This window comes from Pinus tabuliformis, chromosome 1_2 (assembly GCF_031772625.1).
Source record: "Pinus tabuliformis cultivar Carrire ecotype Pingquan chromosome 1_2, CPIR1, whole genome shotgun sequence".
NCBI classification, from domain to species: Eukaryota; Viridiplantae; Streptophyta; class Pinopsida; order Pinales; family Pinaceae; genus Pinus; species Pinus tabuliformis.
In genome coordinates, this window is record NC_142298.1 from 681,137,513 (window position 1) to 681,152,006 (window position 14,494).

The 14,494-nt window shown below is 36.0% G+C and overlaps 1 protein-coding gene across 1 annotated transcript; it reads right to left on the bottom strand.

Annotated features, from left to right (window-relative positions):
- Nucleotides 1-12,438: 12,438 nt before the first annotated feature.
- Nucleotides 12,439-13,162, bottom strand: LOC149207535 (pentatricopeptide repeat-containing protein At1g71460, chloroplastic-like). Its single transcript, XM_089398072.1, has 3 exons — nucleotides 12,861-13,162; nucleotides 12,663-12,791; nucleotides 12,439-12,526 (listed from the first exon to the last, which is right to left on the bottom strand). Exons 1-3 carry the CDS (start codon nucleotides 13,160-13,162, stop codon nucleotides 12,439-12,441), a joined length of 519 nt encoding a protein of 172 aa, XP_089254198.1.
- Between the last annotated feature and the right edge of the window lie 1,332 nt (nucleotides 13,163-14,494).

The window sequence follows — 14,494 nt, forward strand, 5'->3', positions numbered from 1 at the left end:
AATATCAAGGAAGCTAAAGGTCTTCTCCTTGATATGGAACCACAAGCTCCAAATAAAACTTGGTAGAAGCTTTGGAGGCACAAAGGCTGGATGAAAATCAAACTCTTCATGTGGTTAGTTCACCACAGGAAAATTTTAACCTGGGACAACCTTAAAAAAAGGGGCATGTTGGGACCCTCCAGATGTTATCTCTGTGAGACCCAAGAGGAGACCATTGAGCATCTTCTCAACAGCTGTATTTTCACAGACAAGATATGGGATTTCTTTAGCAACATCTTCAAACAGTCTGATAGAGACAAAGAAAGTATTGGTAACACTTTAAACAATTGGAGGAATAATTTTTCTGATAATGAAGTTCTCAATTCGTCCTGGGATCTCTTGCAGGGTTTCATTGTATGGAATGTGTGTAAAGAAAGGAACAAAAGAATATTCAAAGAGGTAAAGACTGCCTCTCTTAGCCTGGTGAAGCTGATTGTAAAACAACGTAAGGAGACAGTTGGTACCACTGTTAGGAATCTCCCCAAAAATCCTCCCTCAGTAGAAGAGTTAAGAATCCTACAGCTGTTTGACATGCATGGGCTTATTCCTCAAGGTCTAGACAAGAAAGCAAGCATGAGAGATGAGGTGGAGGAATTTTGGCATCCTCCCCCTGAAGGTTTTTTAAAGTAAAACATTGATGGAGCTTCCAAAGGCAACCCAGGGGAGGCTGGCTTCGGGGGAGCTCTAAGGGATGAAACAGGTAGCATAATCACCCTCTTCCATGGACACTTAGGAAAAGCCACTAACAACATGGCAGAACTAATGGCTTTGGAACAATGCTTAGAATTTTTGGTACAGAACAATTGCCAAAATGTCATAATAGAGGCGGATTCAGAGTTAGTCATTAACGCAGCCAGGAGAATCAATAATGGGACAGGGCTGGAAAAGGTCACAAAACACTAGAGGTTAACTCGGGTTCTACAGAGAATTCAACTACATCTACAGGAACTTCGTACTCTCAGATTTATACATGTGAGAAGAAAGGCCAACAAATTGGCAGACATTCTTGCCAACCAAGGTGTCAGCTACAGGGACAGTGCAATCTTATGGAGGTGGAACACAATGGTGTAGAGCAACCTGAAAAAACTCTGTCATACAGGCGGAGGAAGACAAAGAAGAGTATAGAAGCAAAATGATAGAAACCAACTCGTAATGACCAGAGGTCATAGGGCGGCTCAAGGTTAGAGAAAAAGGTTCGTGATGGAAGATAAGCCTAGGTTAGCAATTAAGTTGACCACGATCAGGGTTATTCTTAGTGATGGGCGTCAGAGTTTCCCTAACTGCAGAAAGTTGCATCTCAAACTTCCACATCATTTCAAGTGTTTTCCTGTCAGCTGGTTCAGAGTCATCCCTGGCTGGCTCTTTGGTGGGTGTTTCCTCTGTCTTTTGTTCCGAAAGAATGGGCACATCGTTTGGCTCTCTCAGTAGTCACACCACCCAGAGTTTTCTGTCCCGAATCTACTTTTCGGGCTGGGAGTGGTTTTCTGGCAATTGCAGGCCTTGAAGGCAGAAACAAGTTTTCCCGTTTTGGCAGCGATCCCATTTAGAGGATTTCACGTGGCGGTGGGGCCGGTTGGAATACCGCCCTCATCGCTCACTATTGTTCGACATTTTTGGGGGGTGCGATATGTTCCAAGACCGTCCGATCATATGAAGCGAAGCGATGGCTGGGATGGTTTGAGTAGTTTGGTGGACAGGTTAGTTAGGTGTCAGGCTTCTTTCCATCGTGAAGTGGTCCTCTGCTGTCGGATAGGGTTCGAAGGACTAGAGGTGAAGATTATTGAGACAGGTTGGTAAGTTGGCAGGAAGTGTGTTTGCCCATTTTGGATGGGAGTTGTTAAGGTGGGAAGGTTTCCTTTGGGCTCGGTTCGCTCCATTTTCCAAGGGTTGGGGGGCCCCTTGATCTAAACTGTTGTTCGGTCCGCTGTTTTTATTCTGCATTTGGTTTTTTTCTTGTTTCGCTCAATTATTTTGAAAGACTAAGTTTTTTAGGGCAAAGGCTTTTGCCTCGGGCCCGTTCTCAAGTTGATGTAAATTTTGTAAATTATTAATGAAAAAGAAGGTCCTTCTCTTGCTTCAACAAAAAAATATGATTATTAAAATAAGTTTACCCATATAAATATATCCAAAACTTACCAATGATGATGATTATTAAGGTGAGACCAATGAGGTCTATTAGACCTTAAGAAAGAAAGGTATTAATTGAATCTTTTTAATATTTACACAACTCTCCCCACTTTGAGAATCATGTCTCATTTTGCATTGTTGATTTGTGTGTTAGACGATTAAAATAATTTGCATTGCTGGATCATATTGGTGGTGTTTTCTATCATGTCTCATTGTGCATCGTCGATTTGTGTGTTACATGATTAAAATAATTTGCATTGTTGGATCATATTTACAGTGAAGATCTAAAAATAACTATTTGGAACTACCCAACAATGATATCGGATTTTGGATCTTGTGTTTTTTTAATTCATATATCAAAATTGTTGGATCATATTGGTGCTGAAAATCTAAAAACAACTATTTGGAACTACCCAAATTGTTAGATCATATTGGTGGTGAAGATCTAAAAATAACTATTTGGAACTACCCAACAATGATATCGGATTTTGGATCTCATATTTTTTTAATTCATATATCAAAATCTCCATTTTCGAACACTTTGTGTGCCCAAAAAAAATCAAGGGATTGTTTGTCAAAAAAATATGGAACAAGAACACATTTATCTAGACGCACCTTCCAAGCATCTACGTTCATCTGCAAAAAAAATCCATAGGAAATATGTTCTGGAACCATTACCATATGGGGAAATAAAAGACAAAGAGTATCTGGACACACCTTCCAAGCATCTACGATTATCTATAAAACAAATCCATAGGAAATATGTTCTGGAACCATTACCATATGAGGCAATGAAAGACAAAGAGAGAAATTTGATCTGGAACCGTTACCATATGAAGCAATGAAAGACAAAGGCTTGGTGTGAGATGCAATTGTTAATGAAAATAAGCTATTGGATTGAGCACTTGGGAAGGAAGTTGCACATGCCTCTATTTTGAGTAGTGATTGTATTACATTTAACATTAGGATTTTTTTTCCCTCAAATTTCAGCTATAGTTAGATCACATAACTTACATATCACATCTTTTTTCATCTATGCTCTTCTTCCAAATGCACTACCGACTTACGGGGCTTCCTTTGCAACATCTGGTGCAAATGCTAGTTTATCTGTTATTAATTGATAATGTATCTACTATTGAATTACCATCTTGTCACATTGAGCACTAAAATTACCAGAAATTTTGAATTCGCAAATTTCAATTTTTTAAATTACCTAATTTAAAATTTCTTTTGAAATTGCATAATTTAAAATTTATTTGTAAATTTATGTAAGAGATGTTGCGGGCTTCACCACTACAACTGGGGTGAAAGTTTCTATGTTCTGGTTTTGTAATCATGTTCTCTGTTGTGGTGCGTGCATGGCTAGCCGACCACATAAAGCACAATTCATACATTATATACATAAGAATTAAACAAAGGTAAAAAATTGTGAGGCGACCTAGCAAACATTATGTACATAAGAATTTTTTAAAAATGAAATTTTGTGAGGAGGCGAAGTGTAAATATTTTGTACATAAGAATTTTAAACAAGTAAATTGTGAAGAGGCCTACTCTGGAGGTGCAGAAAAGGGTGATTATTGATATAATAGGCTCAGGACCTCCATGCCAATCATATGTTCCTACAAAAGTGCCATGGGGACCTGATTCTGTCGCGCTCAAGTAATGAGATTCAAGCTATCTCTGATCTTCCAGAAGACTATTGGCTTTTGACTTAAACAACAGCCATCGAGAATTTACCAACTTCATGTTGACCAGTATCTTTATACCATAGAAGACCATCCTGGCGACCTACAATGTCTCCACCCATATGCACACAATGGGCGGTAGAGGTCCGCCAACACACAGTAACCAGGTTCATCAATCCAACTAACATCGCTCATCACATCTAATAAGTGAGCCAACAAGTTGTTTGCATCCCACTTGATGTTTGTAAGCCTTTTCAAAATTCAAAAAACATAGACTTCTGGTTAGTATCTCAGTCTGCCTCGTAATAGACCTTAGAGCTTGAGGCCCAGTCTGCCTTGTAATAGACCTTGAGCTTGAGGCCCAAATTCGCATCAAGGAAATTGACCATATATAACCTTATAGCCAAATGAGCAGGAAGGCACCCAGAAAACATATTCAAAGAAAACTTGAGAATCCTATATGCATGTGGATATCAGAGAAATGGATTCTGCGACACCTTAGGACTTTGTCTGCAAAGAAAAATGAATCTCACAGAGACCTTAAGTCCTTGTCAGCAGTCCCAATATTCACCTTCCACAGCTTCACAAGCTGGTGATAAGGGTGCTCGGTTCCATCCTTATTGCACTATGATCTATCTTGAGTAAAACTAAAATGATAAGATTTACTTAAACTAAAATGATAAAATTTGCAGGAGCCTTTGCAAACCCCAAATTCAAAAATCAATGGGACATAGACAAAAATCACTGGGACATAGATAAGCACTGGGACTCGGAGGTAATAGTGGGGAACCACAATGGAATACAATCCCCAATTAATGCCCCATATGTAATAGCCCAAAATAAACATGTAATTAATTAGATTAATCAAGTAATTTATAATCAACATGCAATTATCCACTAATTAATATCAAAGTTCAAAACTATGAGTAGAGACACTTATCTTTGATTTCAGTTGAAGTCTGCTAATTGCAACAAGGTTTTGGGAACGACTCTCCACCCAACTGTAGGCTCACTGGCACAAAATCTTACTAAAACTAGCCACCCCCAAGCCCTCAATCAACGTAATACTACGAGAGAATCCTTTGTCTTACACACTATTCTCCGTGGATGGTGGAATCATAGAATGATGGAATGCCTCTCATCTTTCTCACCATCTATTAAATAGAGCAAACCTTGGAAGGGGAACTACATGCACACACTCCATGTGTCAACATGCAACTTTATTATTTTATTTTTTTGTTTTTACTTTTGCTTTCTTGTTTTATTTCTATTTATATTTATTTAGAGCTTTAGTATTGTTATTTATTATTTTATTACTACTTATTATTTATTTACTATTACTATTTTTTATTTATTGATTATTATTTATTTTCTTGTATTTTAATATTATATTATATTATTTATTATTTTTATTATTATTATTATTTATTATTAAGGGACATTACACAGAGCTTACTCATATAATGGGGGAGCCCACCAATGGAATAATTACTAAGATGAACGAAGGGCATTAGCAAAAAGTGAAAAGGGGAAAATCAGATATTTTTATACAGAACATTGTTAGTCCTTGAACCCCGATGGAGAATATATATGGTTATCGAATTCCTGTGCACTGATGCTCTCTCCCTCCATATGAAACCCTTAGATTCGATCTCTGATGCTTATCTATTGTGGCTTCTTAATGCTAGCAAAATCTCCGATGCTGGTCTATTGCGGCTTTTTTCAACTGGCAAAATGCTTCTTCCGGCAAAAAGGGTTTTGCATGAGCCATTACTCCTTCGCTTGGTACAATCACTAGCTCCAGGCGTACAATTGCTAACTCATTCCCCTAGTACAAAGTTTGAGTCTCCCCCGAGCTGGAAAATGAACCTTTCCTTGGCCCTCGCCTTCCGTATTTTCCAGGTTCGATTTTCTTCAGATGCTTCACCTTCCTCATTTTTTCGATTCAATTTTCTTCGGGATGCTTTTTTCAGCGAATAGATAGTCATGGCCATAGCCTTCAACCATCTATTGCACTGAAATTTGCCAGGGCAAGATCCATTGCAATGAAATTCGCGAGGGAGAGATCCATTACAATGAAATTCTACAGGGCGAGATCTATTGCAATTAAGCTTCATGCCTGAATGTATCCACCCTGCTTGTGAACCAAACCTTATTTTTTTTTAAACAGGCCAACAAATGAAGATGCCGGGCATAAAAGTTCAAATATATATAATATAATTTTAATTGATATATGTATATGTATTGTGGCATATATATTGCATTATTGTTTAATCAATGGGTGACAACATATATAAATAGGTTATATATAGTTAGTATATATTTTATAGTTGGTATATAATATATACCCATTCATATGCAACATGGTTTTTTCAATAGATACACATAATATTTAAAAGAGAAAAACTGTTGGCAAAGGTGTTAATGAAATCAATTATATTATTAAAATTTTCCGTCGTTCAAAACTATACTTTGTATGGGTCTTAATTTGATGTAGTAATTACATAATTGGAGTCCTTTTGGGTTTTGGGAACTATAATGTTGCATAATTGTATAGATTAGTTTTTTTTATATGTATTAAATATTGGTTTTTTTTATATACTAAATATTGTTTTTTATTTTAATTTATTTTTTTTAATAAATTATATATATATATATATATATATATATATATTATATATATAGAAGATTGAGTTAAATTATGTATAACTATATATGTTATATATATCCAAAATGGATTCTACTCTTTGATTAATTATATATATATATATATATATATATATATATATATATATATATATATATATATAATGCACTCATAGCAACATAGATGTCACATAATTAAATTGATTCGGAAATTACAATGGGATCTATTGTATGTATAAAGTGAGGTGATTGTTAAATCTCTTTGCATCTCTGCATTCGAATAACCTTGCAGGTTGGAAGTGAAAGTGCCTTTCTTGGTTCAGTGGGCAACAAAGAGCATCCATCATTTGATCCATGCTAATAAACTTAATACAGGTTCTCAATAAACTAAAGTAGTAGTACTAGCATTACAAGAGTCTGGGAGTTTGATGGAAAAAAGGTTTGGTCTAGAGATTACACAATAGGTAGTCCAATCACCTGTTTTATGCTTTGTACTTTAGGCAAATGTTGTACTATTATTTAGGCTTACATATATTATATGTTCATGTGGTATATATTTAGGGTTATTGTTTTAAATTTATATTTATTTACAAGCCTTAATATTTAGTTTACACATCCATATATGTATGAGTGTGTTGGTCTATTTTGATTCAAGTAGTTATTAGTCCGAGCCGAAAGGGACGACAAGTACTCTTGTAATCGATTTGCCTTATTTTAAGCCAATATACAAACAATATATGATTAAATCCAAAGTCGACTTGTATGCAGTAAATCACTTTTTTTTAATAAATCACCCTTTTTTTCAACCTATTACATGGAAAAGGTTTCTTGATAGCGAATCAAAAGCTACCAAAAATTTTGAGGTCTTATTTGGCCTCTTCCTAAGGCCAAGAGGTTCATAACATAGTTAAAATGCATAATATTAATAAGCTTTGGTGACATGATTGAATAATGCCAGGGTTGCTATAACATTATTTACTTAAAATTAAATGATTGGTTGCACATGTGGCAGTTGGTGCAACCAATGCTTGGTTGCACATGTGGTAGTTGGTGCTCTTGGCTTGCATGGCTCGCGGTGTCCTGTCACGATCTTGCTAACGAGGCACTCACAATGTCTTGCCACGATCTTGCTAATGAGTCTTGCCATGGTCTCACCACCACGATCTCCCTTGTAGGTGGGTGCCTCAAAATTTGGGCACTTTTTTCTTTCTCTTTAATCTCTGCAACTACAAAATTCTTCTTTGTAATTCTTGAAAAATAGTAAGAATGCACTATCATCGTACACTACGCTTTATTGGGTTTATTGGGTTCTTATGCCTTGAGTATATGGAGACAAAGCTTTACTGGGTTCTTATGCCTGGGGTATATGGAGACAGAGTGCTCAAATTCTCAAAGTGGGTAGATTAATAGCATTAGGTGGTGCTACAATTGAAAAGAATAAGTATCTTCTTTTCGAATTCTTAAGTTGTCGGTCAGTTGGAATGAATAGTAAGAAGGCATTATCATCGTACGCTACAGTTGAAGTGAATAGTAAGAAGGCATTATCATCGTACGCTATAGTTCAAGTGAATAATAAGAAGGCATTATCATCGTACGCTACGCTTTACTGGGTTCTTATGCCTCGGGTATATGGAGACAAAGCTTTACTGGGTTCTTACGCCTGGGGTATATGGAGATAGAGCACTCAAATTCTCAAAGTGGGTAGATTCGCAGCATTAGGTGGTGCTGCAATTGAAAAAAACAGTATCTTATTTTCCACTGCTTAAGCTGCTAGTCAGTTGAAGTGAATAGAGGAAGTCCCTACATAGGTAGAGCAATATAAGAGTTAAGTTTACAATACCATTTGATTCATTCATTCGATTTTGTTTCATCGAACTTTTATTCATTCAATTATCGAAAAACAAGTATCTTCTTTTCGAATTCTTAAGCTGCTGGTCAGTTGAAGTGAATAGAGGTGGTCCCTGCAAAGGTATAGCAATATAAGAGTTAAGTTTACAACACCATTTCATTCATGTTCTTTCGAGTTTGTTTCATTGGACTTTTATTCATTCAATTATCGAGTTTGTTTCATTGGAGTTTTATTCATTCAATTAATTTTAACGAATTCACATAGTTAGTGGCTTACCTGATAGACTTCTCTGTACATTGATCTATACATTGAAATAAAATACCGAGCTAGAATAGAAGCATGCGAGTGACAAAACAGACTGAGACCGACAAACAGGTTACAAAGCTGGAGCTAAATCCAGACGAAATCTGTTGAGGTATGATTTTCTTGTTTAGGGCACCTTGCCATCAACATGACTACATCATGTTACGCTCCACTTAGGGTATTCACCTTGAAGCCCTGATCCAGCAATGCAACACTCTAACACTTTTGAGGATTTTGCGCTGTAAAGATGTTTTCCAAATAAAGCTGCAAGAAATGTTATCGAAATTGGCAGGACTATGGACGGTGCATGGCTTACAGCATAGTCACACGCTACAATGTACTATCAATCCAGTCCATTAAGTTACAGTTGAACCCCATCTCGCAGAGTGAAGTTTTGTCAATCTATTCAATTACAGCTGAACCCCATCTCGTAGAGTGTGGGTTTGTCTAGAACTTGTCGTTGAACTGGTTTCTTCTCATCTATATGTTTCTTTGTCGCAACTCTACTCAACATTCTTTTCATTAAGCTTCTCAATCAATTTTGGCTGCTTCCCAACATCTGTTTTGGCTACTTCCCAAAATCTTCTTTCGCCGCTTCCCAACAGCTACTCAACATTCTTTTCATTAAACTTCTCACTTTATGTTGGCTGCTTCCCAACATCTTCTTTCGCTACTTCCCAACATATGAATCTAAATCTGTCAATTATCTGGAGAATAACGAACACTACCATCCACTCTCCAGAAAACTAGAGATATTCTTTGTCTAATCCCAGACTGCAAGAGGAAAATAATGAATCCTTGATAAGTGCAAGAAAACTACCTAAATTTTAGGCTGTCAAAACCATAAAACACTGCATAAAACTTCTCATAATGTTGCAAAAAAGGTAAAATGTTAGTTATGCCATGCCGATACGAAATTACCCCTCCCTTTGCCCCATCCAGGAAAACACTGTTGCTAAATAATAAGTGAGAAAAATATAGTATTTTCCAAGAAATAACAAGATCTTCGACTAAAAAACCTATGTCTTTTGTTCTAACACAAAATCGCAAGTATTTTTAAGAGAGATTTATTTCATAAAATTTAGTCTTTTTCATCTACAATCTACAACCGGCTTTTAACGTTTTTTAAAATTTAAAATAAGAAAAATAAAATTTATAGGTAACTTGTGAATGACTATATAAGTATTATTTTCCTGCCCATTTTCATTTTGCAACAACCGATTTTTTGCCCAGAATGAAACATTTTCATAAATATATGAAATATTTTCAGAGATATGAAATATTTTAGCAATCAAGCCTTCAAACCCTAAGTATCTCCAAGAAAAATCAAGATGAGGACTCACCAGTGCGAATTTGTTATCACAGCCAGGTTGTTGCAAAAAGAGTAAAAGTAGGCACACTACAACAACCCCATGAAATTGCAAACGACAGCAACGCCGGGAAATTGTAAACAAGGTTATGTCATTTAGAAAATGCAAAAGGCAACGAATTAACAGGCCGAAATGTTCTAATTGGATGGATTGTTTCTCCAGTGGACGAACATTCATTGCAAACATATGACACTAAACTCCGATTGGTGTGGAGACCATTTCACAATGAAAATTTCCAAAATATACTTGATTCGATGATACTTGCAAACATATGACACTAAACTCTGATTGGTGTGGAGACCATTTCACAAGGAAAATTTCCAAAATATACTTGATCCGATGATACTTGCAAACATATGACACTAAACTTTGATTGGTGTGGAGACCATTTCACAATGAAAATTTCCAAAATATACTTGATTCGATGATACGGCCCACCCTACAAACTACATGAAACTAAAGGGATAGTAGCGGGTCGAGAATGCTCATAATCTATTATCGGACAAGCTTAAACAGGCCTATCGGAGATCCTTAAACAGGAAACCGAGAGCGCACACCTATACAGAAGACCATACTCTTGGGTTGTTTCCTGTCCTGGTCACTACAAAAAGAAGGTTAGGTGTGCATATTCTGGACCTTGACTAAAGGTAGGTTCTTATACAACCTTCATTCCCCTTGCCCTAGTAGGTACAAAAATATCTTAGCATGAAGTCATGATTAGAACAAGTGGCAGGCATGCAAGAAGATGACAGATAATTTCAAGAATTAAAATCATGTGTCTTGTCGCGGGATGTTTCCAAGAATTTTGGCTACTGCTAAGTGCATGGAAATCACAGATTTGATGGCCTTGTTTATAAAAATTTTAAAATTGAAATAATATTAAATTTTGTTTTAAACATTGCTTTGCATCCAAATACATAATGGAAACTCAACGAGAAAATACATAATGGCATATATATAACCACAAAAAACTGTGAACACACTCCATTTCAAACGTGTTATAGAAGGTTGTTTTTAAAAATAAGTTTATCTATAGGTTTTCTCATTCTCACCAGCTGTGTTTTCTCATGTGTTATAGAAGATTGTTTTTAAAAATAAGTTTATCTAGATTTTCTCATTCTCACAAGCTAAAAGAGTGAGTTAAATGAATCTATTTTTTCAAGTGAGACAAATATATATATATATATATATATTCCACTCTTTTGCTTATTAACTTACTCCATATTTATTTAAACTATATTATTTTATTTAAATTATAAACCAAAACATAAAACATTTAAATTCAATTTAATTCTAATCAACCTACTCCATATTTTTGTAAGGGTGTTGTCCATGTAAGGGTTATTATTTTCTTTCTTCCATTGAAAATAATTTGCCCTTTTGATAATTGCTCCAGCCACCAACTCTAGTATGTGTTCGGTTCAGTTATGCATATTATGACATTAGATTCCCAGAATATGACCCATTCGCTTATTTAGGTAATTTAATATTGCTATATATAATATGCCAATCACACTTCTTTGTTTCCATTTTTTAGATAAAACTAAATAAAAATATTGTTTTTATTTTTTAAATTAAATTAAATTAAAATATAATTCATGAGAATATTTTTTTCCCTGCGTCACTGTTTCAATATTAAATCTTTTTCAATTCAGATTAAGTTTAGATTAACTTAGATAAGGAATTAAAGAATCAACCGCAATATTTGGACTAGAATTTTTTAAATAAAACTAAATAGAACTAGCAATTGCCCCAAAAGGTGCAAAGAGAGGCCGATAGAAATGTTAAAATGAAAGAATTGTATTTTGGTTTAAAATAATAAATATTATAAGGTGAAGTAAAATCTGTGCACATATGTCAATTAGGACTATACCCAGAGGTCGAGTAGGAAACCATGCTAGATGTCTCAACAAGAATGAAAATGTTGATGACAATGGCTCGCCTATAATGTGTCTAGGCTCTCCCATTGATTTGTGAACATTCCATCTTACCTGCAATAGTGCACTGTATCGCTCTTATACTTGTCATTTCAATTACTTGCTCATTGACCTTTGATATTGTTCTATCTTTTTGAGCTCAGGTAAGACGTGAAGGTCCGGAACCTTCCTCGACCAGAAGGAACGAATCACAAAATTGAAGGGAAAAGAAACCTGCCGATGATATGTTGCAAGAATCCATGCAAATTATGAGAATAGTTTGATGTTCATTGAAATTTATTTACATCACAAAGAGTATTAGGCAAACTTTGAATACATAGTTTAATTATTATATATATAAAAGCCCTGAACATAATTTCAGGAAATAGCATACAGAATCCATCCCTAGACAATAAACTACAGAAACTTTAAACAGCATAGTACCACGAAATTAACTTATTGCTTGCACTTGCATATGAGCTTGTACGCACACGCAAAAACACCTATTTGAATTCCTCTGCATTCGCCTTAATGTGATCGGCTGCTGTGGGAAAATCCTCGTCCAGAAATATATCCCAATGCCCATCCCATCTGATGAAAAACTCAGTATCCGTGAAATACTACACCCTGTGCACATCAGGCGCAGGAGTATAGAGATATCCCCGGGGTCCAAATCGAAGCACTGCTTCTTAGTGAAACATTCTTGTGTTCCTCCACATGTATCTGCCGGAAACATTCCAATGCTTCGCCATGAAACCCATTATGCACAAGTCCAACAATCATAGCTGTCCATGTGACCACATCTCGATGGCGCATTTCCTCAAACACTTGGGTTGCATCCTCCACAGAACGGCACCTGCAATACATATCCATAAGCACACCTCCCACAAAGACATCAAGCTCATAACCGGTCTTGATAACCTACCCATGAATCTCCATCCCCTGTTGCAGGTCCATTAAGCTTCTGCATGCCTTCAGCATGATTGAGAACGTAAAATTATCGAGCTCCGTGCCAGATAACTTCATCTGATTATAAATCTCCATAGCCTTGGTTTCACATAACCCATTCTTAACATAAGCTCTGAGCAAAGCATTCCACATAAACATAGTCCGCTTAGAGGCTTCATCGAATGCCGCCCGTGCATCGACAATGCGTCCATAGGCAGAATAAAGATAAACAAGCTTGGCAGCCAAGTAGGGATTCTGATGAGCCCCTGTGATTCTCATGTGGGCGTGTGCCCCTTAATTGCATTCTCCCAAATGTTTTTCAACTAAGTTTGTAGAGGAACTTCCACAACTCCAACCGTGACTTTAGCAAGTGAATCCTCTTTTCTATTTAGAACATTCAAATTAAAACCTGATTAATAAAATAATATTTCTTTACAAAGACCCTGGTATCCTCCTTTTTTCCCTTTAAGTGAATAAAATAGGCCCACAATTCCACTTGTCATCTCCATAAGGAAAGAACTAGCCTCTAAATCTGTAGAGAAAACCTCAACATTGTGTCCTTATCCCAAAACACCTCAAAAGGTGACATATGCCTTTAAATATGTGACAATGGATTAAATAATGTGTCCTCTTTAGTTGGCGGTCTGCACTCATATAAGCTATATTCTCTTCTGGAAACTTTCCAGTTTTGTCCCTCAACATTCTCGTAGATGCTTTCTTCCAAATTGTAGGATATAATTTCAGGTGCAATTTCCAGCAATATTTCTCAGTGTGCCCATAAATCAACACTACAATGATTGCAGTGATTCCTGGTGTTGTCTTTTGATTCACTGAGCAGTGGTGAAAGTCCTATTTCTGTTCGTTTGCTTAGGAGATTTTTGATGTTAGGTACCTTTCCTTGGTTTTCCATTTCCCCACTTACTGCTGGTTTTTTGTTCTTGTACTCAATAAATAGAGCCTTCTTACCAGCATCATTAAGGTTCTTTACTTCAAATGGGGTAAATTCCTTTCTGATGTAGCCATGTAGTTCTCCTCAATTTTTTATCAACGTTTGAGGAACTTCTACTTTGAGATTTAGCAAGATTGTTGATTTCTTATATTCAGTGGTGTAGTCCTGTACAATTTTTCTTGTGTTTTTGAAAATATCACAATTAAATGGATCTTCTTGATATCCAATATCGTAGAACTGATCCTTCAACAGCATTTTGAATGTCTTCCATGATACTATCGATGGTCTCCTTTGCTGCTTCAAAGATTGCATATAGCTGTCTCACCTTAAAGCATGGTGGAAGATAACAAGGAAGTCCTCAAATTCAGAAGGTTTCAGGTTGTTTACCCTTAGTATCCTCTTGATGAGAATTTCCTTCTTTCTTGAAATTTACTGAGCATTCCTCTTTCTTTGTCATTAGATGGGTCATCATTTTTGTTAACATACCAATATTTGTTTTTAACTAACTAAGGATGATCTTAGTTCTTCTCTTTCTTCTTGGTATTGTTTGTCAATATGAAAGACCAAATACACAATGCATGGGAGATGTAAAATATGATCTTTATATCAAATGGGGCCATTGCATACAATGAGGCATATCTCCTTTTATATTATTGGTTATT